Genomic DNA, 26,863 nt, shown 5'->3' on the forward strand with positions numbered 1-26,863 from the left:
AGGAGCCAGAACCACTGCCCTGGTTGCTGCCAGGGAGAGTGCTACAGATCGTGGTCCCCACAGCTGAGGCTTGATGAGGGCAATGGATGTATTTGTGTGCTCTGGTGAAGGACTGTGAGTAGCAAAAGAGGTAATTTCACTTGAGAGTAAAAGGTAGAAATTCTTGGCAGCAATCTGTGGAGAGGACAGTTGGGTGTGAGGTACGGTTTAGTAAACTGTCAAGCTCTTAGTGAGGAGGGGGCAAAGGTAATGCCTAGCTAGAGAAAACTGTATTGTGGCACTGTACCTAGAAGACTGACTGTGGTAGCATGGGTGTGGAAATACTCTCTCAGGAGGGGGCATGTAAGAAAAAAAGTTAGGGAAATGTTTTTCAGAACGCAAAACAGATACAGTCCCTTTTACATAGAATTTCCCAGAGTGCACACAAGATCCTTCCTTATGACTGAGAAAACAGATCTTGAAGATGGGATTAATTCAGCATCTACTTTTTTTTTTAATTCTGAGACAGTCAAATGAGAGGATGTTTGTGATCTTATTTTTGGTCAGTTGGTAAATATCAGGAGTGTGATTCTGGTCTGCCAAGGAAAGGAGTGTGGGCGACTAACAGCAAAGGAAAAAAACTCCAACATTTATATGAGAAAAGGGAAGTAACTGAAAAAGTTTGAAAAAGTTTGAAAATTACTGTTTTATGATACAGAACATAGTTTTTTTTAGAAAAATAAGATGGGTAGGAAGGTGATGAAAGGATTTGGTTTTGGTTTTTTTTATTATTTTTTTTTGTGTTTGTGTTTTTGTGGGGTTTTTTGTGTGTGTGTGGTTTGGTTTGGGTTTTTTTTTGTTAAGGGACCTTTTTTTTTAAAAAAAATAATTACCAAATTTAATAATTGGGTTACCAGGCATGGTTTGAATTTTCTTTTAAATGTTTTCATTAGCAACATGATTGTAAGAACAGTGTTTGATGTGTATGAGGCAAAATTAGGTAGAATAATCATAAGGGAAGGACTGGATGCTGTTATGGGTAGGAGTAAGAGAAATTACATGTAATAACATAGAATGAAAAAATCATATGCTTGGGAACTAATTTCAAGAACTAGTTGAAATCTTGTCAGTTAATTAAATTTGGCCCTTTATCCCCTCCTTTTATCTTTATGACTACAGAATTCTTTTGCAGAATTAAAGGAATGTCGCTATCAACAGTACTAGTGAGATTATGAGATACAAGTGAAGTACTTTCAGTTGATAAAAAGAGTTTTAGACTGTTGTTATGAAGCAACTCTAAGGTGCTTAGAACACTGTACCATTCCCATCTTCATTTTTAAAGAATGTCAACTGTAATAGATGCTGAAAGATGCTATGAGGCTGATCAGGGAGAAGGGAGAACTTGCTTTTGAGAAAAGTTTACTTAAAAAAAGTTTTAGCTTGAGCAGTCTTGCAAACTGAAGGCTGGAAGATGATGCCACTAATAAAATTTACTGGGAGGGAGGAGTGAGTAAAAACTATGCATTGAGGAAAAATTATTAAAATGAAAAGGTTGTGCTAGGACAGGAACAAATGATCTAGTTGTGAATCAACTTCACACAAGAAATTTTAGGAAAAGCTCTACAGAGAAGTTCAGGAACAGCCTTCTGAACGGGCTAATGTGGACAAGCAGAACCCCCCCTCCAATGCAGCGATAAAGAGTGACTGATCAGTCAGAAACTTGCAACTTTGGCCTGAGAAGTTTGTGTCTTTTTTTTTTTTTTTTTTTTTTTTTTTTTTTGTGTGTGTGTGTGTGTTGTTGTTGTTTGGTTTTTGTTGTTGTTGTCCTCTTTCTTCAGCCCTTCTGATGCTTAGTGTATTTTTCACCATATGATTGCCCAAAGCTAGAGATGGATGGGGGTGTTGGCATATCTGAGAAGCAGCCTGAGTAGCTGTTGATTGTCCTAATCCCACATCTGGTGGACCTCAAGAACGATGAGAGGACTCCCTCTTCCCTCTCCTACCCCAGCCTATTGTCTTTTGATGAAGAGCAGATAAAATTATGCTACGGATGGAACCACTCTCTGTATAGGTCACTTCTTTGGATCGCTGCTGCCCTCTTCCGCTTGCTTCCCGTAACTGTTGTAGCATGTGTAGTTCTTGATGTGTTGCACCAAAGGTCTTGTGTCTGTTAGGAGGTGTTGTGGGAGATACTCCCGCTGGATTCCTTCAAGATTAAACTTTATTAGATGTTTGCTTGTGATGCGACTTTAACTAGCATTAATAATTCAGTAGTTTGAAAGAAATAGGGGTAGATTGATTTAAAGTCCCATGAACTGATTGCAAATGCCCGTCCCCACAATCTCACCCACCTTACAGCCCTGTGTGTGTTTGTGAAGGTACGGTTGTGCCACAGCGCGGCTGGTAGGGGTGTTCCTGTATCTGGAGTGAAATGCAGTGGCACCATGTAGAGTAGAATTCATTATATTCAGGACAGTGCTGGTGTATTTGGTTCATACCCTTCTGTATTTAGTTCACAGAGCTGTAAATTGTCAAGAGTGCGTGTGCTGTGAGTGTATCTGTCAGCGCTGAGGAAGCTGCCGCTGTTCTGCCCAGGTGGCTGTAAAATGGACTTACACCGGCATGACTCGTAATGCTGTAGCATGCCTGTGTTCAGTGTTTGTACTGGTGCAAACCCGTGCATACCTGTTACAGCCATATGCCTCAGAAACGCGGGGCTTCAAACCTAGCTTTCTGATGCAACACTTTTTGGGTGAAGCAATTTCCTCTGTATAACTGCTGTAATTAAGTTTATTAGGAATTCTGGCTCCCTGACAAATGGATGTATGTGTATTAGGAGGCACCGGGAAAGTGCTAGACTGAAGCCTGAGGACATAGGTGGAACTGAGGCACGGCCAGCTTCAAGGTGTGCTAAGATGACAGGCAATTGTATTGCCTTTGCAGCTGCTGCTCTGTTCCTAGGCCAGCCTGCATTGTTTCTGCTCAGCCTGGGCTCTTGCAGTGTGGCCGGCTGATGGGATCCCAGGGTGTTTGTCACTGTGGCTATATTCCACCAGGCACTGTCAGAGGGCACAGGAACCTGATGATGTTCCCAGAGGGTTTTTGACAGGGTCAGTGTAACTACCCAGGGGTGGTAGATCTCCTGGAGTGGAGCAAGCAGCTGCCCCACAATCAGGGCTAGGCCTGAGGGCAGGATGGGGAGTTGGGGCCAATGTGAGCCCAGCAGCAGGAGACAGGCAACGAGCAGGAATTGCTGATCTTTGTTCTCTCAGAAAATAGGCAGTTTCAAATTCTGAAAACCACAGCATGCACAGCATTGTTCCTTCTCTCTAGAGGAAATGGGCAAGGCACGGCATTTCTCCGAGAACCCTTTAACTTCTAATACTCAGTTCTTTGTGATTTCTGATGTACTCAGCCTACAGAGTAGCAGTTGCAATACTACAGCCTGTCCAGAAGTATAGATCTACTCTTTCTTTTACAACTAGTGGTAAGCTTCTAGTGTTTGCTTTTTTGAAAACACAAATCTTTAGTTCAAAAGAAGAATAAAAGTAAAAATGTTTTCTATGATGAAAGCTCCTCTCTTCAGATAAACTTAACTGGTACTGTCACAGAAGAGATCACAGGCAGGAGAGAATTTCTGGCTCTAGCAAGACATTTAATGTATTCTTGGAATAAGCTTCTATTCTGAGGGAAAATAATTTGCAAGAGTAAATCATCTTCTCAATCAATTTTAACATATTTTATAGTTTAAGGAACGCTGTTCTCACTTCCAAACCCAGGTCTATTATGCAGTATTTATATTGATAAACTCTTCATTCTTTCTTGTGAGTATCAACAACTATGAAATCTTTTATTTGCTTCAACAATAGTAATTGAAGTAAGATTTGCATGGCAGGTTGGTAGAATTGGCACAAATGAAGAGAAGCTCTTAGGTATAGCAATAGTCACTTCTGTGTATCGACTGACAGCAAACATCCCTCCTAATGGTTGACAGCATCCAGAAGTCAGGAGGTAAATAAATTTGGATTGGAGAAGTAGCATCAGCTTCTCAAGACCGTGACCCTGAACAAGATTGGCACCTTGTCTATTCCTGTTTTTTTAAATAATTAACAATGATGATGGTGGTATGTCAGCGACTTCTCCAAGCATGTTTACCAAACAGCCCATAGATAAAACTGAACCTTCCTGCTGCACCAGCTGAAATGTATAAATTATGTCATTCCAAGGATGCCTTGCTAAGAGCAGCTAAATTCTTTGTAAACAACTTGGATATGGAAAAAATCAGAAGTGTTACATCTCAGATACTCTCTGTGTGTGTAGCTCTACATATTGGAGTTGTAGTTCTCTCATATTTCTTGTCTTCAATTAAGTTCACCTTTGCTGGGAGGGCAGGGACACGACATTGGTAGTGTGATGTAGCAAGCCTTTAGGGACTGAGGGGCAGTGTCACAGATTAAGGAGGTGGAGGATTCCTCATAGCAAGCCTTGTAGTCTATAAAGGCTATGTACACTTACAAGGGCAGCACGTGCTGCGCTACCATGCTGTGGCTGGCTAGTAAAACCAGGCCATCTTACATCAGAGCTACACAAATAGCAAAAGCTTTACTTGCACATACCTTGTGGAGTGGAATTGCTCAGCAGTCCTTCCTCTCTGTCTTGTTAGTGTAACTGACACACATCACATCATCGAGGAAACCTGTCCCATTACAACGCAAAGCACATGCACCTTTTCGAACAAAAGCATATTATACAGCCTATGCTGTGTTCAGGGCTAGGCTCGGAGAACACAGACAGAATCAGGGCTTTGTTGCAAGTCTAACTCAGTACGAAGCAGAAACACAGCACATCACGTATATTTTTTTTATTGCTGGACTTGTTTTTTTTTCCCCAGTAAGTAGGCATGATTCCTTAAAGGCTGAGGTTTTTAATAACAGTACGGTTTTTAAGGTTTCTTTTTTTGCTGTGGATAAAAAGATACCTTTGATCAAAGTCTTGCCTTATATTACAGTATTTCTGTACAAAAATAAAAGTCCAAAATCAGCTTATTATTAGCTGGTATTCCCCAATTTATTTACAGGGTACTGTCAAAAACTTCATCAGGCAACCAGGTAAAATAGAGAACTTTGTATTAAAGCAGTTGCATTGTGTAACTTTGCGTTCTCTAGTCCACTCTGAAGGGCTCTGACATTTGGCAGTCAGTCTGGGTTGGAGAGTCCAGCCAGAATTATAAAAGAGCGATGTCTTTAAAGAAAAAATTAATATTAAGAACTTAAGCTGACATTATGGAGTACTGAACTGATAATTGTATTTCCATATTAGGGTAGTCTATAAATATTCTCAGCTACATCTCTTTATAATACAGCAGATGCAGAATGCAGAATTCTGCTACTTATATGGTAATACATATTTGCAATAGTAAAATCAATGTATGAAAATTTTGGAAATTACTTGTTAATAAAACTGCTTATAAAGTAACCATACAATTGTAACAACTATAACTCTGAACTATTAAAATGTACAGAAAGACTGTTTACACCATTGCACATACTTATTTTCCCTTTGCTTCAAAAGACTTGTGAAATACAGAATAAAATTAGTCAAATTTGACTGACAGCTCAAATGTGCATGCACAATGTGCACATCTATGGAAGCAAGAGGAAATTTCAAAATGTTGGCATCCATCAGGAAGGCTGCCAGCAGCTCTCCAAACAAATATGCCTTGCTCCTCTTCCCTCTCCCTTCCCACATGTATACAGGCCAGTAGATTAGTGCAGTATGGATGACTATAACTTTGTTTTCAGTGTTCTGAAGGGAAAAAAAAATCCTCTTGACTTTTATCAGCAATTTTAGGTCAATACAAGTTGGGTTTAATATTGTAAGGCACTTATTACTGCTTGTATTGCAGTGGGTCAAGTCTTAAGGCATTTGTTACATCAACTGAAGATAATAATGCTTTGGAAAGTTTTGAACGAGCCAGCAGTTCTAGTATGTGACTATTTCAGCTGATTTTCCCCTCCCCGCCCCATGGTCTTTCTAAAACAACGTTTGAAGATATTTTCCATGGAAACTCTGGTTCTTGGTTAGCTTGTCATCAGATGTGATCAGTATCATCAGGTCGTTTTGAGGCCAAGCAGCAATATGTTCTATTTAGAGCACAGTAGAACTGGTTTTGTTTTCACCTGGAGCTGCCCTGACTTCCATGACTACTCACGGATCGAGAGGTGCTGTAGCGTTTTTTCACAATCATACTGATGTAAGCTTTCATCAGCTTTGCAATGTCAACCACCTGCCAAGAGAGTATAAAGAGCAAATTCTTGGTAAAGTAACAGCATGCAAATGAGTTTCTTTAGATGCTAACGCTATAAAACTGTCAAACTTTAAACAGAATCCTTTTGTGGTTAAACAAAAATACTTAGCAATTCATCTCATTATGTCTTCCCTTTAGCTTTACAGGGATCTTGAATAAATCTGTAACATTTGCAGCAATTACTAAGTAGCCTGGCTATCGGAACAGGAACAGGAACAAAATTCCTCCTTGCTCTTACCTCAGAAGTTTCAAAAAGAAGTTCTCTCTCATCCACCACAATCTTGTAGGTGTTGGCAAGCGGTGCACCAAATGACAAGATATGTTCATACTGGAACACCTCCAGAGGCCTTCCTTCCCCACGCTTGTAGACAGAAACTGCATCAGCACTGACTCCAAGCCACAACTCTTGTGGGAATCCCCCTTCTTTACACTAGAGGAAAAAATGTAAATTAACAGCAAAGGGAACAGCGGGAGCCACAGAACATTTACTGTTGACATTCTTGTCTGTGACCGTTTTTTAAAAAGCACACGTTGCTTGTTGTCCCTCTTTGAATGTAGCCTTCTACGCTTCGCGAACTTGTTTGCAACCCATCAGGCTAGCATTCTATCCCTCTGTATTTTATGGTTAACGAGTAGATCTGAATAGCTACAGTGCCTGCTAACAGAAGTATGCTTTCAATATCTAACGTTGTATTATATCAGCTGTCTGAGCATTGTGATACCGTATTTATGGTTTCACTGGTCTGTAATGAAATGTACGGTACAAAGTGTAGTTTGAATTTCAGGCGGTCTCACTCACCTCTACATCGAAGAGTGTTGAGCCATAGCCAGGCCATTCTTTAATCAAAGCCATATACTTTGCCATAGCCTGCTCCTGGTTCATCCTGTGGAGTTTTTTCCATTTGTCAATAATACTAGTCCTGGCAGCTGAGATTTCCTCTTTGACCCACATGTCTAACATCTGATCCTCCTCAACCTTCTGTTTGCTGACAGAGCCGCTGCGAAAACTCCTTCGCAACGTTCCTTCAAGAAAGCTGGCTCGTTTCTTCTCAGCCTTCTCTGCTGCAGTAAATGTTTTGGTAGACTGTGTAATCCGAGACTTCAGCTTTTGCAGGGGATAGACCTCCTCGATTTCTGGCACGCTGGTGTGCAGGGTGTAATCTCCCTGAAGGTACTGAAGACGCAAAGCTGCAAGGACCTGGAGGGTTTCTTCAGGAGCAGGATAATGTCCTCTAATCAGTGCTTCATGAGCCTACAAATGGGAAAAAAAACAGCTTTTTATGTACAAAACAGCCTTTGAAAGGACTAAGAGAGAAACGGGAAGATTTACTGGCAGGCAAACCCAGGATCTGAAATAAATGATCCATTACATAAATCAAATGCGGTAAATCCCTTGGCAAATTTCTTGAACTGGGTAAGACAGGGTTTACCAGAAGAACTGCAAGGCAATTGAGGAGCTTGCTACATGGGAATTACTGTTTCTAGTACAGCAATTAGTGAGCTCACATATATAAGAGCAACTGAATTAATAAAGGAAAATAAAATGTGAAGGGGAGAAAATCAGGATCTAAACATCTGATTGGGAGGAAGAATACATGTTCAAGGGCATTAAGAAGAAATGAATACCTAGTCTTGCTTACTGCTATCAATAACCCAGATGTGAAAACTGACATTTCCACCCAAACAAGCAAAGCCCTAGGGCAGCTTTGTAATAAACCTCACTGAGGGAAAACAGTAACTATCTTCCATGGATCCCAGATAAATTAGTAAAATGTTTATGTGTTACAGTGGTCTGTAGCATCAGCTCTGAACCAAGATGACTCTTTCAAATCCTAGCTCTTTTCATACCTATTCAAACCTTTAGAAATGTGCACCAGCTAGGACTCACTTTTTTTTTTTTTTTCCTTATATATGGCACTAGTACAGGAAACAAACATGCCTCACGTCTGGAGATGCAGGAATTGCAAGCAGTTTAATAAACACACAGAGATAATGCACATGTAAGAGCTAGTTCATTTAGGTGTACGCTTAGGATGGAGATAAAATGTGCCTTTAAACATGCAAGATGGTTTACCTGAGATTGTACACATATGCATGCAGAAGAAAGCGGTGTCTTGTGGAAACAGAAGGACAGTATTTTAATGTGGAAGAACTAAAAGACTTTCTTCAGCGCCTTATGAATTACAGGATTCAGACTTTAAAATAATGGAGCTTACAGAACTAAAACTGATGACAAAAGGGAACTTTCTTAATTGGCTGGTCAATGACTGACATTAAAAGCAGGTAATTCAGAAAAAAGAACAGAACTGATGTTAGAATGTAGTAAATCACAGCTTTAAGGTATTGCTGTAATAATTGCTTTATAACTGAAATACTACTGGCCTTGGCAAGATGTAAAGTATTTGGCTAAACACCAGTCAGAATGCTAAACACTAAACAGAATGCTGCATGAAAACAACCTGCTTCAGTGAACGTGCTTGTTTTAGCTGTTCATATGGAAGACTATCTAAATCTGCCTCTTAAACCAAAAATGTAATGTAAGCTGTCACGGATTTTCTTCTTACTGTCTCAACTTATCCCAAAGCAGAGCCAGTAACTGGCTGACTCCTCTATACGTAGAACCAGACAGACAGAACAGTAATCTACTGCCCAGATCCTTTAGCCGACAGTAAGCGGGTGTGGACTGAGCTACAACAGCAGGCTCTAGAAGGAGACTTTTGGTAGACTCATGATGTAATAGGGCGCCTTAAAACCTAAGCTGTGAACAAGAAGAAACGCTATTACAGTGAAGATGTTTCTGATCCTGTAGAAGGGGAAAAGGCTTCGTATATACGAAAACTGAAATATGTCAGTTCTCAATTACATCAGGCTTGCTTACCAGCAAGAACGTCAGGTCTTGACAGTGCAAACAGCCTTACATAGAAATCTTTATCATGAAGAAAGTGTCCGCTGGAAGCAGTTTTAGCCATTTGCAATTCAGTAGAAAAGGAGAAGGTTCATAAAACTGCCATCAGTGAGAGTTTCTGAGCAACTACAGGACTTCATATAGTAGAAATCCAACTGCTGACACGTTTGATTTTCATTATAAATAAATTCCACTTATATTGTTTTGCAATATGGCCTCATTCTGAGCTCAGCACATTCATTAAGTGGATTTCTGCTCATCATAGCTGTTCTATGGTTACTGCTGAGGCTGGACAGATTTGTTTTACTATGGTGCCTATGAAATAATCCGTTTTTGAAAAGAGAAAAAGCTATTGTTGGATTACTTCTGTACAGTTGCCAGCATGGGCCTCTAATCATTAACTTGCTTGCCATTTACACATTTTTCACTTTATTTCTTGCACTTCCTTTAGAAAATTGTTTTGTAAGAGCAAAATTAAAAGCGCGTTATCATCCTGTTCTTTTTCATCCAGCTTAGACCCAGTTATCCAGTTTTCTACCACTATACATAAAGCTAATCACAAGTAGTGCAGAAGTAAGAAAAGTTGTAACACTAGGTAATCGTATGTGCTTCACTTATGTCATGATAAGCGTGTTTTGACCACTGAACTGCTTTCTTTGCACTTGATGCTTGAGTAGTGGTGGATTTAGTTAAACAGAAGCATAATCAAAACTCTCTCTGTGCTGCCTAGATCGCTTGCTTTTTTCCTCTTCTTAAAAGTGCTTCGGAATGGAACCTTTGTCCTTTACCTGCTCAAACATAAAGGCAAATTCCACACTATCTTTTGGGACGTTTTCTGTGTCCAGGAAGCAGTAGAGCTTGAAGTAGAACTTCCAGTGCATCTCCCCGGCTTCAGCAGTGGCAGCAAGCCTGCACAATTGTGTGAAGAGGAAAGGAGAGATCAGATCTGTAAAATCAAACTCCTTTCTAAATTGACACCTGAAGAATCTAAGCAAGGCATCAGCTGAGTTTTGCTTTGTTACACCTGCTGTCAGTCTACTGTTGATGGGAGCTGATTTTCAGCAGTATCCCTGACTGGACCGATGTCATTTGGGGAGAGGTGGATGGGTGCGTGTATTCAGAGCCTACAGCAAAATCAAAGAATTACAAATGTTGACTCAGTTCTCAGCCAACTGTTTCTAACCCAAATTCTCTTAATAAACTTTTCCTTGCAGCTCAGTTAGGTGTTGATGAAAGCAACATTCTGAAGTCCTGTTACAAACTGTAATTGCACAACACTTCAGACATTCCTTCTCCCCGCCCCCACTCCCCGTTGTTACATGGATAAAGGAGGCTGATTTCCATGCATACAACATAAGGATGACAAACACTTATTTGGGCTTATATCACATTTTCTTACTACAGTAAGAACCACCTATGGGTGGTTTCAATTTTACTGGTAAGAAAAGTGTTGTGAGCTATACTGTGGTGACTTTCACGTGAAGTTTGGCAACAGGTAATCCAAGTGGCAGTGGCTGCCTGGAGTTCAGTTCTCCCAGTACTGGGGCAGCCACAATGTTAGTAATGGTGGAAAAATCTGTAGCAGTGGAAAAGAAAATGTGGAAATAGTGATGAGAAATAATACTCTACTGGTGTCAAGACAAGAGGAAAATCAAACATAAACGAATAGGTGGCTTATTAATTCCTTTAAAAAAAAAAAAAGATGCTTTTCTTCCAGAAATGGTCATGTGTGTAATTCAGCTGCACCATCACAAACAAGCAAGAGAAAGAGAAAATTCAGCATTATCAACATTGAAAATGTATCTAATTGCTACTTATTTGAGTGGTGAGACAGAAGGAGAGGCAGACTCACTTTTCAAACTTTGCCAAGACATCAGCCACAATGGTTCTGCTTTCAATTGCTTTATCAGTAGTTCCATTGTATTCAAACAAAGCAAACATATTTCTACTATCCTCCATGGCCAAGCCACGAATTAACTTCTCAACCACCTAATGAAAAACAGCACATTAAAAACCCATAGCATGGAAAAGCAGCACCACAGAGTAAAACAAATAATTAGAATAAAATTCAGAGCTCAGTTTTACATTGGGCTAAAAATGTTGCTAACATGTTCTCATTAGCAGTATTAATTGCTGTCAACTTCTACTTTAATTTTTACAGTAAATAATGCTGATTCTTTCAGAATATGTATGTGCTATCATCTGGCCAGATATAAACCCTGTATTTCACCATCTCAGCAAGAGTCTTCCAGTTTTAGGGAGCAAGCTGGCTCTCATATGCACTAAAATCGACTGAAGTTACTCCAGTAATGCCTCTACTGAATTGCTTAGTCTTTCCTGTAATTTTTCCTGTAAGAGGGAATTATAGTTGGGTACTCCTTTGCAGAATAAAACCAATTTTTATGGCAGGGATTTCTTCAGAACACACTGGGGAGCTGGAGGGCGAGCTCTGTTAGCCTCCCCTCCCCTGAAATGACAGACTGGTAGAGAAACCCCCTGTGCTTCCAACGCCTAACACTACCACTGTCTGGAACTGGCATGTGAAGGGATGCACTGACTTTGTGCCAAAGCCATTCTGTCACCACTTCTCACCTCTCCGGCTGTAGTGTGCGAGTTGATTGTAATCTTACAGGAGCCACCACCATGGCAATAAACTGTGGATGTCATCTCCTGCCTGCCGATCAGAGCTTCTATTTCGTCCCGTGATGGCACAAACTCTCTGCATTTGGTTTTCTTCAGAGATTCGTAAGTAAAAAGTGCGTATTTCTCCATTTCAGTTCCTGGAAACTGGTCACGAACCCTGTGAGACAAATATTACTACTTTAAGCTTGCCATCTGTGAAATAGAAAGTTTACTTATTTGAGAATGTTTTTTTCCCCTGAAAGTACTTCTGTATCCAGTACACTATTTAATTGACATCCTCAAAGGTTTGTTTTCACTGTCAAGGAAAGTGTTCTAACTTGTGATTTACTGTGGGATAACTTAGATACTTACTTTCTCATTTTGTTCTACAAACCTCCTGGAAAGGAAAAACTGAACTACCTTTATAGCATTAACTACAGGAATCTTGTAATGACTCAGATTTGACAGCAAGATAACTATGAAAAGCTTCTTGTAATCAACTCCCCTTTCTATCAGTAACAGTTGTTGAATGAAGGCTAAACTGCACTAAGGTACTACAGAAAAAAGTAAGAAAACATATTTTGACCGTTTTTGTAGTATTGCCACTTAGGATACTTGATTTCTATTCCTCCTAAAGACTCTCTCTAGATCTTACTGTTCAGCAGCTAGTATTATGTGTATTCGCTAACAACTTCAATGACCTCAACTCTGTAATTATTGAAAACTGTTGAATTTGGGTAGCTTTCAGTACAGAGTGCTTCTGTATTTCCAGTGATAAAATGTCAGCTTCTTAAGAGCTACTGAGGTTTAATTTATGTGAAAAAGTACAGAGATTTGTGATCTACAAGGCAAAAAAAAAAAAAAAGATTAATGCAGTATTACAGAAATGCTGTAAGCTGACTATGCATCTACAATATTGAAACCAAGCTGCAAATGTTGTATCAGTTGCATTTTTTTTAACTAGGGGGACAGTTTATGAGCCGAATTAAACTGAGAAAGTGAATCAATGTTGGACTCTTTCGTTTTAATAGTTATATAAAGGGATTGATATTTTTCACTGATCTTACTCTGGTTGAAAGCTGCATCTTCAATACAAGCATTTTAAAAATATTTATAAAATAATTAGATGTAGCAAAGTGATTGACAAAGTCCATGCTCTAGCACAAATAAAGACAAGACTTGTACATTACTGAGAACAGTTTGTTGCCGTTGGACTAACTTTCCTAGTTACACACTGCATTCTTCTGCTGCATCACAGCAAGAGAAACCCCACATTCTGGTTAATGCTGAACTGTAAACAATGATCTGGTTTTTTTTAATGGTCACCAATATCTTAAAATTAGATCTGCAAACATACATTTTTACCTCCAATACATCTTTAAATATGATGATGGTTTTTTTATATGCATGATGCATACCTCATAAAACTAAGGTAAGGAGGACAAAGAATTTTTAACAGGTTGATTTGGACAGTTGAGAATGGGACCCAGGGGTACAGGCTGCAAGTCATTTAAGCAAGTTTATACAATTACAGAAAGCCACCCTTTTGTCAACACAAACAACTGTGCATTCAATTTTGTGGGATTTTTCTCAGTTCTTCAAATGAGAACAATTCCACCTAGATCAGCTCATACACGCTTTTCATACAACGTTTTATTTTTAGATTCGTTGTTTGGCATACATTCACTAAGAGAATGCATGTTCCAATCTCACTTGAAGATATCTAAACACTGCTACAAGTTGTGGTGAAGAAAACAGTAAGTGAAGAAACTTCTTTTCTTGCTTTAGTAGTTCAAAGCTTCTCACCTTTTGAGATGGAACTTGAGATATTTAAGGATGCTGCGACTCGGCAGAAACGTGCAACTCATGCAGGTGAGTATCTGCCAACTATACAGGTTCCCCGCGCTCCCGGGGTTAGGCACTTTATTGGTCTGCTTGATGAGCTGACAGTAGAGCTCATCTCGAAGAGGTCGTAAATCATGGCCTGTTTGGAGGATACCTTGGATTATAGGGATGGGATCAGACATAGACTCCAGCTGCTGTAAGGAATTAAATATCTTGATGGCTTCATCCTGCAGAGTTGTATAGCCTTTGTCTTTCAGCACTAGAAAAGAAAAATATGGAGAAAGGTGCTTAGACGGAGATATGCAAGAGAAAGCACTCAGCCTTAATGTAGGAATTGCTCAATGCTAGTCAGTGACCCTTATGCAGCATATTAGAATGGATTTTTTCCATTCCAAATGTATGATGCAAACTAGTTTTAGGAGCTAATTTGCTGGTAAGTTTTCTTCCAAATTTAATGAAATCCCACTCTGACGTTTTCTGACATCATAACTTGGTAAGTATATCTTGCTTGATCGGTTTTTTTGATGGAGAATCTTCCTTCCAGAGCAATCCACACTGCTGAAGTGTCTTATCACATTTCACTGTCAAAAGTGAAAACCTAATCAGATCGTAAGTGAGGTGAAGCACGACCGTGTTATGGAAAGTGACAAAGATACATGGCATCACTTCTGTTTGCAGCAGTAGCATTTCCATTAAATCCAAACAATATTACTAAACTAAATAATTGCCGTGACACCGCAGCTTGTTTTTTGAGTGCTGGAAAAGGTGGTGATTATTTTTGTACTACAGGTTATTCAACATGGGCTAACAACTTCTACAATCTACTTAAAAGAACCATGCAGTTCTTGGGTTCAGGAGATGGAAGAGATTGCTCTGATGTCTGAATCAGTTAGCCCTACTAACCATCAAAGCACAAACAGATGTATGTTACGAAGTTTCTAACCTGACATTATACTATTACAGAAAATAACTAGCATCGGTCCATCTGTGGAGCTACATTTAGTATGGGAAGATTTTGGCAAGACTTCTGCCTCAGAGGGAACTAGTTGTTCCTGTCCATGGTGGATAGAGAGCAACCGTGCTGCACTCCTGCATGGGACAACCAGCTCAAGTGCCAAGAAGATCAGAACTGTGCCTTGCCACTGTATGGGAGAACGGTGAAGAGAAGGGAAAGGTTTCTCCTAGGATTTTCCTTGTCGTATGAGCAGAAGAGTATCACTTGAGTTGCCAGGAAGTCTTACCTGAAATACCTTAGCTTTTAATCAGCTGTGACCTCCCACCCTCCTCCCAAGGATGAAACTTCTGTTCTGAGCCATATCTTGTCTAAAATGCAGTTGCAAAATAAGGTAAACAAATTCATTTAAGGACACCAAATTCACAGCCGTCAATACCTCTGAACCATTCATTCAAAATCAACTTCTAATTTAGTGAACTAATTTAGGGAACAAAGGATATTGGTATATATGATTACATCTGTTTCATGAGTAAATTAACCATTACTTTTTAAAACTGTGTCCACTCAAATATTGTTTCCCACAGATAACACTTCCCACCACAATGGATGAAACTTACACTTGTTAATTGGAAGTTGTGGCTGCTGTCTCTCCCCACATGGGGTAGAAAGCAACAGTGATTTGAGAAGGAGAATATGAATCAAGGAGACTGAATGAATTGGGTTTATTTGCTTATTTCAGTGCAAGGCTTTTCAAACTCGGTCTTCTTAGCTGTATTGCTGAGGGTAATAAACTTGTATTAAAGCAGCAACAGTAACCTTCCCTTCTCTAACATCCGCGCGGGAGCACCACAAGTCCATGGCTCTATGCTAGACAAACTGCTATTCTCTAACTCCTGGAAGAGAACAGGGAAACTTGTCTACTTGTATTATGAACATACACTTTGCCGAACGTTAACTTCACTATAGCCCACTGACTAAAAAATCCTGTGCTCTGGTTTAATCTTTCATAAGGAAAAGTGTTTCTATGAAAAAACTTACAGTTGAGATTGATGTCCCCATATGGCAGCGGCAGTAATGGCGAGTGCAAAGGATGATGAGTGTAACGGAGAATAGGGTTTCTTTTATAAATCTGTTCAACCACATCAGCATTCAGGCAGTTTTCCTGTTGGAGTGAGAGAAAAGCAGGATTTGGGGTCTGGTGTTAAAAATAATGCAATGCTTTGTGCTCTCAGGCTGGCTGTGAAAAAACTAGTCATCGCTGTTACCAACACTGCTTGGTGCTAAATCCAGTTGTGGGTACTGTGGCTACCCTGGTGCTCTATGGGCTATGAATGCTTAGTACCTGCTAGCCTCCAGCCTTGCATAGCTTACTTTATCTGTGCAGTAAAGAGCAAACCACAGCAGAGCTGCAGGAGACAAACATGAAGTTTAATAACATTTTTTGAAGTGTGTTTTCATTTTACAATAATTTTTACTCCAGTATTTCATAACTGGAATTAACACATCTATATCCAAGTTTTATATAAAAGTATTTCTCCAGCGTAAGTAACTGGCCTTTTCAGTTAGAATCTACAGATGCTACCACAACAAAATGGTGCAGAAAAACTGCTGTTGTAAACCTTATGCACCCACTCTGATGTCTAAATACTGTTCTTTCTTAGGCCAAGTTTGATTAACGTGTGACCACCGTCTTCTACCAATCCTGAACTTCCACATACGTCTACTGCTCTGAAAACAGCATTCATAGTCTTGGAATTTAGGACTTGATACTACTTTTCCATGAGAGAAGAGGTGGCACTCTCTAAGGGAAAAGATTAGTAGCAGTTCTCCCCTCTTTGCTTTTATTTTGGTCTCTTCTGAGAATCATCATCCTCTCTCCAGCAAGCAAAAATCTCCAAGCTGTTCTCTGGCTATGTGCGCAGTGTCTCCAACAGGACTATAAAGCAGTAGAGCATTAACTGAATATGTTTCTCGTTGCGCAGAGACATGAGATGCCTAGCCTATGTTATCATAAAACAAGAAAAGAATCATAATGAAAAAAACACAAGAAGAAATCACAAGAGCTGTCTAGTTCACATACTGGTGTGCTGCCCACTGCAGATGTAGCCAAACAGGTCTGCTGACTCGTGAACTTGCAGGCTGCACTCTACTGCCAGGTATAGCAGTTACATAAACCAGTAAAACTTGTTACTGTTTTCAGGGAAAAAAGTTACCCCCCTTGCCCTCCAAGTTGCACCTCACACTTTGCTCTTTTACTGTTTAGACAGAAATTCCTTTATCAGGTCAGTGAATACGTTCAGGTCCCACAATTTCAGTCCACATCACTGTACGATTAAAACTTCATTTACTGCTTTAATACTCAACATGGCAAAGCCAACGTGAAAAATATTTAAGCAATCATTCTTTCCCACTCCACGCCCTCCTTTTTGTGCCTACCTTAATATCCTGAATAAGTTGCTGAGTTGGAGTATCAATTGGTGCTTTTGTGTCAATCACATTCTGGATGGCACTTGACCAGCGTGTCGCCTCATTAAGCAATTTTGTATAGAGACGGTAACAATGTTTGCGTCCATATACAGTTACATTCCAGTAACCTAGCACAACAGTAAAAAGTATTAATCATCGAAAGTGTATCTATGAAAACACCCCAGCTTCTATCTGAAAACAACTGCAGTCCCATCAGACCCCGAGTGCTGCATTCTGCATCACGCTGGCAGTTTCTCAGGACCTAAGAAGCTGTACGAGTAATTATCATAACACAGATACTATGGTACCGAAGGAGATTCTCTCCTTTCAAAAGGCCTAGGTACAGCCACCACCACGCAGCCTCCCATCTCATCCAGTCATCTTGTTAACAGTGACCGCAAGGCTACACTACAGAATACTGTTAGCTATTTGTGGCTTGTGGGCCCTACTTCTCCAGTCCTATCTGTACCAGGAAAATGAGACGGGATTCCTTTATATGCGAGAGTCTTTCATAATCTGTGGCACATGCACAAACAGGTATAAAGCATGAACAACTACTGCTTCTGTAAAAAAGTCATTAATTTCACACCAATGAAATGGCAACTATGGTAGAAAAAGCATTTTAGTTCAAATTCTCTCTCTGCATCACTGTATAAGCTTTTTATGAAGCAGATTCAATTAAAGAAAATCTATTTCATCTTTCACTAGCAAAAGCCTCTTTGAAGTGTCAGTGTCCCCAGTTAGATTACACAGGACTGTCAACAAGTCACTTCTCGTTTGCAAACAGCCACTTCCGAGTTGAAAACCAGTTTTGAAAATGCACAGCGGAGCTGACTCAGGTGTAATATGTAGCTTAGCACAAACTGGACTCTTACTTGAGACCTCACTACACTTGCTCCACCAATGTTAGTCCTTACAGTTCCTCAGCACATAAAATAATGTATGAGGAGAGTGCTATCCCTATGTCCTTCCCCAAGTCTTTGATGTGTAAGCGTAAGCAATCACACATAGCTGCAGTGTCAGCCTATGATAACTTGAATATTAGTGAGAACAAATTTTGCTCTTGTATACATTAGTACCTCTGTTTTTTTGCCAAGTAATTCCCTGTAAAAATGAACCTGATTTGTTCATCAAACTGCAACCATAATAATCTATTTACAAAATTCTTATGCACTGGTTTTTGCATTTCTAGGTAGCAGGACAGAAGGCAACTGAAAGCGTATTTGTACAAAGGCAAACAATTACCTGTCTCTTTGAAGATTTTTTCGTCAGGTGGGACCACTGAGCAGAGGCTGTTCAGGACCAGTGTACCCAATTTCAAAGCATTTTTCTCTGAACTCTTGTAGTAGTCCAAAGAATTGTGCGTCAAAACAAACCAACGCTTCTTTAGTTTTAATGAAGACATCTTTGGGTTGTTCTTTACTTCCTTGTGTAGCCATCCTGTTAAAGACATAATTTGAATCACACTTTTTTTCTTTTAAGAGTTGGACAAAATTAGGTTGCTAAAAGTCATTGTATCGTTTCAACAACAAAAATATGACGTGAATTGTTTAGCTCACGTATTAAACAACGAGTAAAATTGTCAAACAATGAAATGATGAAGATACAATAAAATTAATATGTAAACTTTTCAACTTCAGTTTTTACGTAGAAAAAGTCTTTTGTCAGCTTACAAAAATGGTTTTGTCATCATTACTGCATTTTCTTACATGGCACAGCAGGAGTATAATTTCAGCTGTATTTATTTTTGAGTAAACTGCACTGTACAAAGATGAGGCTCCAATACTGCCATGCTGGCGTTATTACCCAGATTGTCTTGTAGGAACAACCTCTTTGAAGCTTAATGGATGTTACTTACTTTGTTACTTCCCCACTCAGTTCTTACCCCTCACAATGAATTCTTGTCCCTCCACTCTAGTGTCCCCCTTTGACCTTTGGAGCAGGGTTATCCAGTGATGCATCTCTTCAGGAGTGTCAGCATTACAGTGAAGAACACGATTAGCAGTGATGATCACAAATGAATTGGGTCTACGAAAATAAATGAAGATTGAAAAAGCCTTTACATTCAACGTACGTGCTGTTTACCTCACTCACCACAACCACAAACACTGTGTGTTGTTTGCATTTTCTATTCTGACAAATACTGTCCACCTCTAAAGCATTTATTTCAACACCGCTATACCTAACCAAAATTAGGCATTTGAAAAGACTCAATTATGTTGGATTCACACCAAAATGCTAGGGCTCTGAACGGTGGGAAAGTTTACATTAAATTGCAACTTGTCCTATCTCAGAATAGATCTGGTGAGAAAAACCTCCAATCTTTAATCAGCTTTGGATGTGAGTCAGAACTCTATTTCAGGGTCAGATCTATTTAGAGTGTCTGCTTCAGTAGTTACATTAGCTAAAACAAACTACAGTTTACAAAGGTCTATAGCGAAGCAGCATGTGAACACAGATTCTTTTATTTTTAACGCACTGCAACCCAATTTGCTGAGAGTACAATCTATTTTTAATGAGAGTCTGGCTTTTACCCAATCCCACACCGGGATTCACTGAAGCATGAAGAACTAGCGCAAGTGAACTGTGCTGATAGCTCTCTGGATTAGAGAGGCAGGTTCTTCAGCCTACAAACACTTGCTTTAACCCTTTAACATTAGTTCTTGTAACTAATTTTTGTAACTAATTTTGTAACTAACCGTAACACGCAGTTTTTAAGAACTGTTATCAGATGCAGAAAGTGGGAAAGATGCAGTCAGGGCCGCCCCATGCACGAGAAGCTCATGGGCCTTCTTTTTACAGTTCTTGGAAGAAGGTAACTCGGTAGAAATTAGAACCAATCAAAAAATCATTTATAGGGATACAGAGGTTCACCCAAATGATACCATTCTCCAAAACCAGGGCGTGCCACATACAAGCTAGATGGATGACAGGATAAAGAAAAAAGTAAATAAAACTATTAGGAGGAAAAATTATAAAACTCTGTGAAGGGAGGTTACAGTAAATCAAGTAACATGAGAAGTGTCTAAGGTATCTTAAAAGTTATCTAAGAGTTATCTACAGCTAGTGCTCACCAGTGCCATAGAAGGGGGTAAGGGAGTGATCAGAATATAGTGTTTTGGTCACACTCACATGGTGCTGAAGTGCTATGTTATTCAGGAAGAGTGGTGGACGAGGAGACAAGTGGACATGTGAACTGAACAAGAAGAATTTTGTTGACCATGTTTTAAAATGTGTGAGGAGGCGGCAGCTTTAGATTGAGCTACATGAAGCGCGCTGTAGAAGGCTGGATAATGTGATGTACAGGACAGAAGCTACAGGTGAGCTGTAGCAAGAGAACTGAAAAAGGAGAGTGCTAAGGTATAAACTAAGGGAGATCAAGCCATCAGACAAGATCATTACGAGCAACAGTAGCCAACCTTCCAGGCTTCCCTCTCCTCCTCCCCAGTTCAGGAAAATGACGGAAGCCCTGTTCTTAGGATTCTTTCTGAACACAGATTCAAAGGGCGCTCTGCTCAGTTTCTCTCTTTTGAGCTTTCAGTAGTGGGTTCTTATGTGTCAGGATAAAAATAATCTATTGCCTGTATTAGTAAATTTGTTTCCTAATTGAAAAACCTTCCATCATGGATTTAGATTCAGAGAACTAAAAAAAAAAAAATACTACAAGGAAAAAAAATATGAGTGAACAATGCTTACAAGACAAGCATATGCTGAAAGCTCTGGATGTTTGTGTTACACTCTTTAGGAAATCTGGGCTCATAATCACTGTTACTTGTGGTATCGGCAGGCCAAGGACAAACCAGTAACTTAAACCCAGCTGTCTCATATATGTGCAAAGAGGAGACTGGAACGAACTCCTACAGTGCAAGTAACACCGCACAGCCAGTAACCTTATAACCAGAGTCATAGCCTGAACCCACATCAGGTTTTATCCCCCCAAAATACTGTTACTAGTTCAAGAACTAAGAAAATGCTGATGGTTATTTTTCACACTGCATCCTCTTCTTTGTTACAAGACATTTTTGTTATGTGAAATAAATCTCATCCCTGCAGAATACAACATTCTTGCATGAGAAGCTGAACAAAAGAATGTTAAAATGATTTTTTCTGCCTAATACATTGTAAAGGACTCAAAAATAAGCTGCTCTTTTTCAGGAGCATTACCTGTATAAATGAAAGTTTAATCTACTTTTGGATCACTTTAGTGGCTGAACAGTTCATATATGAAGCAGTGCCAGGGAAGTTAAGAGAAGCCCCCCCAAAGCACACTACCATTCCTGTTCAATGCTTTAACATGTGTTGTTCAGTACTATGAAAAGGGAGGCAACAGTGAATTACTTTAATGCGCAGTTGGTCAGCAGAATATAGAGACTGAAGTATAAAGTATCTGATTTTGGCTAGGTAAAGGAGAAAAAGAAAGTCAGTCACAAGGCATGGTTCTGACTTACCTATCTGGATTGTCAGCAGCGCAGACAGAATCAATTAGTCCCACATCTAGTGTTCCCTATAAACAAACATCCAACCAGAAAAGGAGGAAGACATTTACTATTACAATACTCAGAGAACTCTTCTCAGAGACAGGTGAAAGGAGCAGTGGCTTTGATCACGCAAAATGAACTGCAGATTTGGGCATCAGTTTCTTTTAATGATTAAAACTGTTGATGGGAAAACTAAGAGACTCAGGTAAACAGATCCAGTAAAAGATCCTATCTACTTAAGCTGGAGGCACCTCAGAACTGCACTTTTTTTCTAAGTTTCCAAACCTGCTTGAATTTTTCACCCTAAAGTGCCATCCCAATATAAATGGCATCCTCTCAGAACAAACACCTGAAGCCATTAAGCAGAAGTTTTTATTTCCCTTTGCTTGATACTAGGTTCCAAATGTATCCCATTTATTCCCAGAGTAGGTTGTACAGAATGATAAATGCAGGACCAAAGAAATCTCAGATTTTCAACTCTTGGGTTTTTAATTTACTCATTAACTGTATCTTTGCAAAATTTCAAACTCAAGCATACACCGTGGTGTGATAGGGAACTGGACCAGAATCCCCGCCCCCCCCCCCCCCAAAAAAAAAACCAACACTGATTTTTCATCAAGCTGAATGATGGGCCAGGAATCAGAAGTCAAACTCTCTTCTTGTACAGCTTCAGGACCGAGGACATGGAGCCTCTAGCCAGTGTCACAGCTACCACTGTGTTTAAGGACATCTAGGTTGTGAGTCTCAGAAGCTGTGACCACCACAGTGCCCCTGTTTTCTAAAAATATTTGCTTTGAAAAGTTCTTTGGATTTACACTTACCACAGCATTCTGTGGATTTGCCTGCTCATCATGCATCTCTCGGATCTCTTGCTCTGTGGACGCATGGACTTGACTCAGTACGCTAAACCACTGGCTGTGGAGAGAAAGGCAGCAGTGTAAGTAAAATGTTGCTTCTGCACATGCCTTCAGTCAGCTTTGTTCTGCAGAGATCTAGCAGGTTCTGCAGGTTTTTGAAATTGCTTAAGATTCTTTTTGTCAACATGCATAAAAGCGGCAGGGCTTTATGTCAGTTCAAGTGACACTGGGTACAAGCGAGCCCCTCCAGACCTCCCCACCCAAGCTCATGCCGCCCTTCTGCCTGAAGACAAACACCTTGTACACAAAGTGGCATCTCTGAAAAAAAACTGGCAGTAAGCACACTGAAACATCTGAGGGCTTAGAGAGAGGATTTGTAACACATTCCACACATCGCATCTGGAAAAAAATACATTACTGGCTACGCACAAGGCCTTTAATGGGAAGCCCAACCTTCAGATTATAAATCCTGCTGCACGGATAGCGTAACAGTTTCTTACAGCGACACTTCTGCAAAGGCTGCCCAAGCCCATCAAGCCCAAGAAGCACAACCGAGAGGGGAGAAAGAATAAACCCCCACGCGAATACCTCTACAGTTTTTGTTCCCTATGGAGCACTGGAAAACCCAGCTGCTGGAAGGGCCAGTGAAGCTGAAGCAGGGCCCAATCCCTGCGGCTCCGGCGGCCTTGCCTGTACCCACAGCAGGAAAGGTGCCAGGGAGGTCTCCAGCACTTCGGCCCCTAGTGCTGAGCAGCCACTGCAGAAGGATTTCAACCACACCTCCTGCTTCTGGGCAATCTCTACCCTTCCGGCAGTTGGATACCATAAAGCTCAACTGCCCCAGGCAATCCCACTGAAATCCGAGGGCAGAGCCTGGCCTGTTCGGCAGGTTCCTGAATGCCAGTTCTTTGAGATAGGAATTTGCCATTCTAACGAAAACCACCTGGGGCCAAGTTTTCAAAGGGCTCGGAAGCCCAGCCTCTCAAAGGGCCTCCTCGCTTTTCTGCAGTCTCCTCCACCACCACCAGGCTGAAGAAACAAATGCAAAACTACTGGATTTAAATATAAAGCTATCTTTAATGCAGTTGCTTATATGCCCAGGACACTGGTTTGATGTCTCCTGACCTCCAGCATCCAGAAGCCAACTGCTGCCCAGAATGCAGGAACCTGGAAACCCAACTGCCAGCGACAGCTTGAGAAAATCTGTGCAGCCTGTCAAACAGTACCATCACCGCCGTATCCTAAATCCTTTCTAACAGCTTATGCTTTCATTACAAACAAGGCAAGGCATGAAGAAAAACAGATTTAAGAGTGCCTGACAATAAAGAAGATGAGAACATAGTTCTCATTCTTTTGTTAAGACTCAGAGATACCCATGGAGGGGTTCTGTGTAGTGCTTATGCTGCTGGACGTAAGACAAGGTCACTGAAAACCCCTCAGAACAAGGGGAGGGTCATCTAGAGAGAAGGAACCATCAGCTGAAGAAAACTAAAACTCATTTGCCAAAAGATTCTCAAAAATTAAATTCAGCTTTCCTTTTCGGGCTCAGGAATTGTAAATGTATTTAAATGTCAATCTTCTATTTAAAAATGAAAAAAGACTTCACAGCACTGTATGCACAATTAGTAATAATTTATTATTAGATTTTAAAGGACAATTCTGAGTTTTCATTTCATGCAATCTTTGTGTGAACAATGAAAAAGAAATTAACCACGGCACTTTGCAAAAGACAAAGGCAGATTTTACTCTCCTTTTGCCTTCTTCCATGTCGGGACCTCCTTTGTCTTTCAGCTGAGTCCCAGAACCCAGGAAGAGGGAAAAAAGACAGACCAGGGGTTTGAAAGGAATAAACCCTCCGCAACGGCTGCCCACTGAAGCATTTCTTCTTTCCTCAAATACAGTTCTGTGATCAAAACAGTAATTCCTCTTTTTCTCAACCCCCCCCCGCCCTTTTTTTTTTTGGGGGGGGGGGGGGGGGGGGGGGGAGGGGCAGAAGCTGTCGGGTTTCTCTTCTTTTTTCCCTTCATTTGAATAAAAAGCAACCTCCCTCAGATCATGATCTAGCCCGTATACAAAATAATTTTTTCAATACCAGATCCACAACCAACACAGCCCAGTAATTCTGCACTTCATTTTTCGCGATGCCAAACTTCACCGAGGCTTTGACTTAAGCCTATCTGCAAATCCTTACACATCTCCCTCATTAAAGTCTGCTGGGGTGACTGAGAAAAAAACCCCATGAAATACACCGGGAGAAAGTAATTTAATCTGGATGGTATGTTAGGTGTACTATACACAACAATAACATATAGTGTCTCCTCCTCAACGCTGAAGACAAAAACCGAGAGAGATGCATGACCACAGACAAGTCTTTACGCTGACAATTTCTTACTGTCCGCAGGGCATGTATGCAAATCTAACAGAAGGGACTTTAGCTAAGCCTTCATTTTAAAATATACTCACATCACACAAGAATCTTAACAGCAACTGCTGGAAAGCTCGTAACTTGTTTCAAGGGTAATTTTAAGGATGCTTAAAAAATGAAGAAAGATTCTGCGTTGTAAGCATTGCTAAATTTATACTCGGTGTCCTGTGATATAGGAGGGTATTATACCTTTAAAAAGAACAGAAGACGAAGCAACTTTCAAGGCTTCAGAGCAAGGTAGCTCAAGTGGTGTTGACACAGGCATCCTGTATTCTGGCCTTGGGGCAGCAAGACAGTGGGTAATAAGCTTTGATTACTAAGTTCACTTTATTTAAATGCTTGATTTTTATGGGCAAGCATATTATTATCTCGCATGAACTGCAGTGTGGGGATTTTTTTTTATTTTGTTTTTTTTTAAAAGATGCACTACAACTGATCTGACAAGTCAGGCTTGCTCCTCACCTACCAGCCTCCCCATACAGCTTGACAGGGATAATTTAGCAACAAAAGCAAGACCCTTTTTAAATCAGCAGAAAAGAAAACACTCTCTTGCATGCTCTTCTTATTCATGAACATGCTTTCACCCTAAAATCCAACTTTTATCTGAAAAAAAATTTACAACTTTTATCTGAAAAAAATTCAGGCTGTGCTTAGGCACACAATTCCAACCGTGAAGAACAGTACTTTATTTCAGACAGATTACAGGGTCTTAAATATTGATTTAATCTATGCAGCTAAACACAGCAGGGTAATGAACAAGACAAGCATCAATGGCTGATCACTGCCACTCTACAGACATACTGTATTTCATAAAGTTGCTAGTAATAAAAGGGTAACAGCCACATTCTAGGCAAATTTTCATTGGCAGTCTTGAGTCTTGCCAGTAATGCTCTGCCTCAAAATTTTCTTCTCAGAAGTCTTTTCAAAAAAGTATTAACATGCAACGTGTTTAGCACAGCTTGAATATTTTCCGACAGCGAGCAAACAAATTAATGAGAAGCACAAGTCAGAATGGCATAGAGGTTAAAAAAAAAAAAAAAAGGAAAAGAAAAAAAAGGCGTGATGATTTTCATACCTTGCATCCTCAGGAGACTCAGCAATTAAGTGGTAGGTCCTATCACCCATTATTAGATCAATACCATTTTCTTTGCCTGTATTATCAACGATCTCTCTGAAAAGAAGGAAACACCAAGACTGAGCATTAGAGACTGTCAACATTTTGAAAATTCTGTAACGTTGAGCGGCTCACAACAGCAGTCAACCTTAATCACGTTCATTTGCAAGATTCAGAAGATTTATCAGACAGTATTAATTCACCAAACTTGTGTTTCCTGCCTATACAGTACAAATATTCAAACAAGTATGAATATCACTATACCAAGTTGACTGTTCTGTTATTGTTTTAACAAGAACTAAAGAAGCAGCACTATCAAACCTCAAGAGAGGCAAAGATAACAGACTTGAGAAATGGATATACTTCTGAACTGGCTGCATACCCAAGTAATTTTTGGAGTGGTAAAAGAAAGCTCTTGAAGATTAAAACCAAAAAGCAAACAAACCTGGATTAGTAATTCTGTGTGGTTGTGAGTCAGCACAGAGACAATTCCAACCATGACTTCCAGAAAAAGCTGAGCACTCATCTGCTGAAAAATTACATCTTTCCAATTTGTAGTTTGGATATCTAAGTATTGATATATTAATCATGAACCACGAAGTACAAGGTTTTTAAGGAGTAATTTGAGTATTCCATCAGGTTTTCCTGAAGCTTAAGAAATCAACTAATTTCCTTTTTGCTGTTTAATATTTGTCTGAAGCTTATTATGTCCTTAACCAGCTATACTTCCTTATCAGCTATACTGTTTCCATAAATGTCTATCCTACAAGCAATATACGCAAGCTCTGCTTATCAGACTCATGACAACAATTTATCTGCTATTAAAACAAAAAGCTGTAATTCTGTACTGTTTCTTTAATTTGGTTTCCTTCCCTCCCAATAACAATGTCCCACACAATACCTCCCTATT

At 40.0% G+C, this 26,863-nt stretch overlaps 1 protein-coding gene across 1 annotated transcript in view; it reads right to left on the bottom strand.

The window, feature by feature from the left end:
- Positions 1-4,825: 4,825 nt before the first annotated feature.
- Positions 4,826-26,863, bottom strand: part of MYO10 (myosin X) — a 167,659-nt gene continuing 145,621 nt past the window's right edge. The window contains exons 28-41 of the mRNA XM_040585573.1: positions 25,915-26,010; positions 22,379-22,472; positions 21,528-21,583; positions 18,965-19,107; positions 18,325-18,519; positions 17,050-17,207; positions 15,652-15,775; positions 13,620-13,917; positions 11,784-11,991; positions 11,044-11,180; positions 9,980-10,100; positions 7,086-7,538; positions 6,525-6,716; positions 4,826-6,265 (exon numbers count right to left, since the gene is read on the bottom strand). Coding sequence (XP_040441507.1) covers positions 6,155-6,265; positions 6,525-6,716; positions 7,086-7,538; positions 9,980-10,100; positions 11,044-11,180; positions 11,784-11,991; positions 13,620-13,917; positions 15,652-15,775; positions 17,050-17,207; positions 18,325-18,519; positions 18,965-19,107; positions 21,528-21,583; positions 22,379-22,472; positions 25,915-26,010 — 2,386 coding nt within the window. The 3' untranslated portion in view covers positions 4,826-6,154. The remainder of the gene's footprint in view (positions 6,266-6,524; positions 6,717-7,085; positions 7,539-9,979; positions 10,101-11,043; positions 11,181-11,783; positions 11,992-13,619; positions 13,918-15,651; positions 15,776-17,049; positions 17,208-18,324; positions 18,520-18,964; positions 19,108-21,527; positions 21,584-22,378; positions 22,473-25,914; positions 26,011-26,863) is intronic.

Source organism: Falco naumanni, chromosome 3 (genome assembly GCF_017639655.2).
Source record: "Falco naumanni isolate bFalNau1 chromosome 3, bFalNau1.pat, whole genome shotgun sequence".
NCBI lineage: Eukaryota > Metazoa > Chordata > Aves > Falconiformes > Falconidae > Falco > Falco naumanni.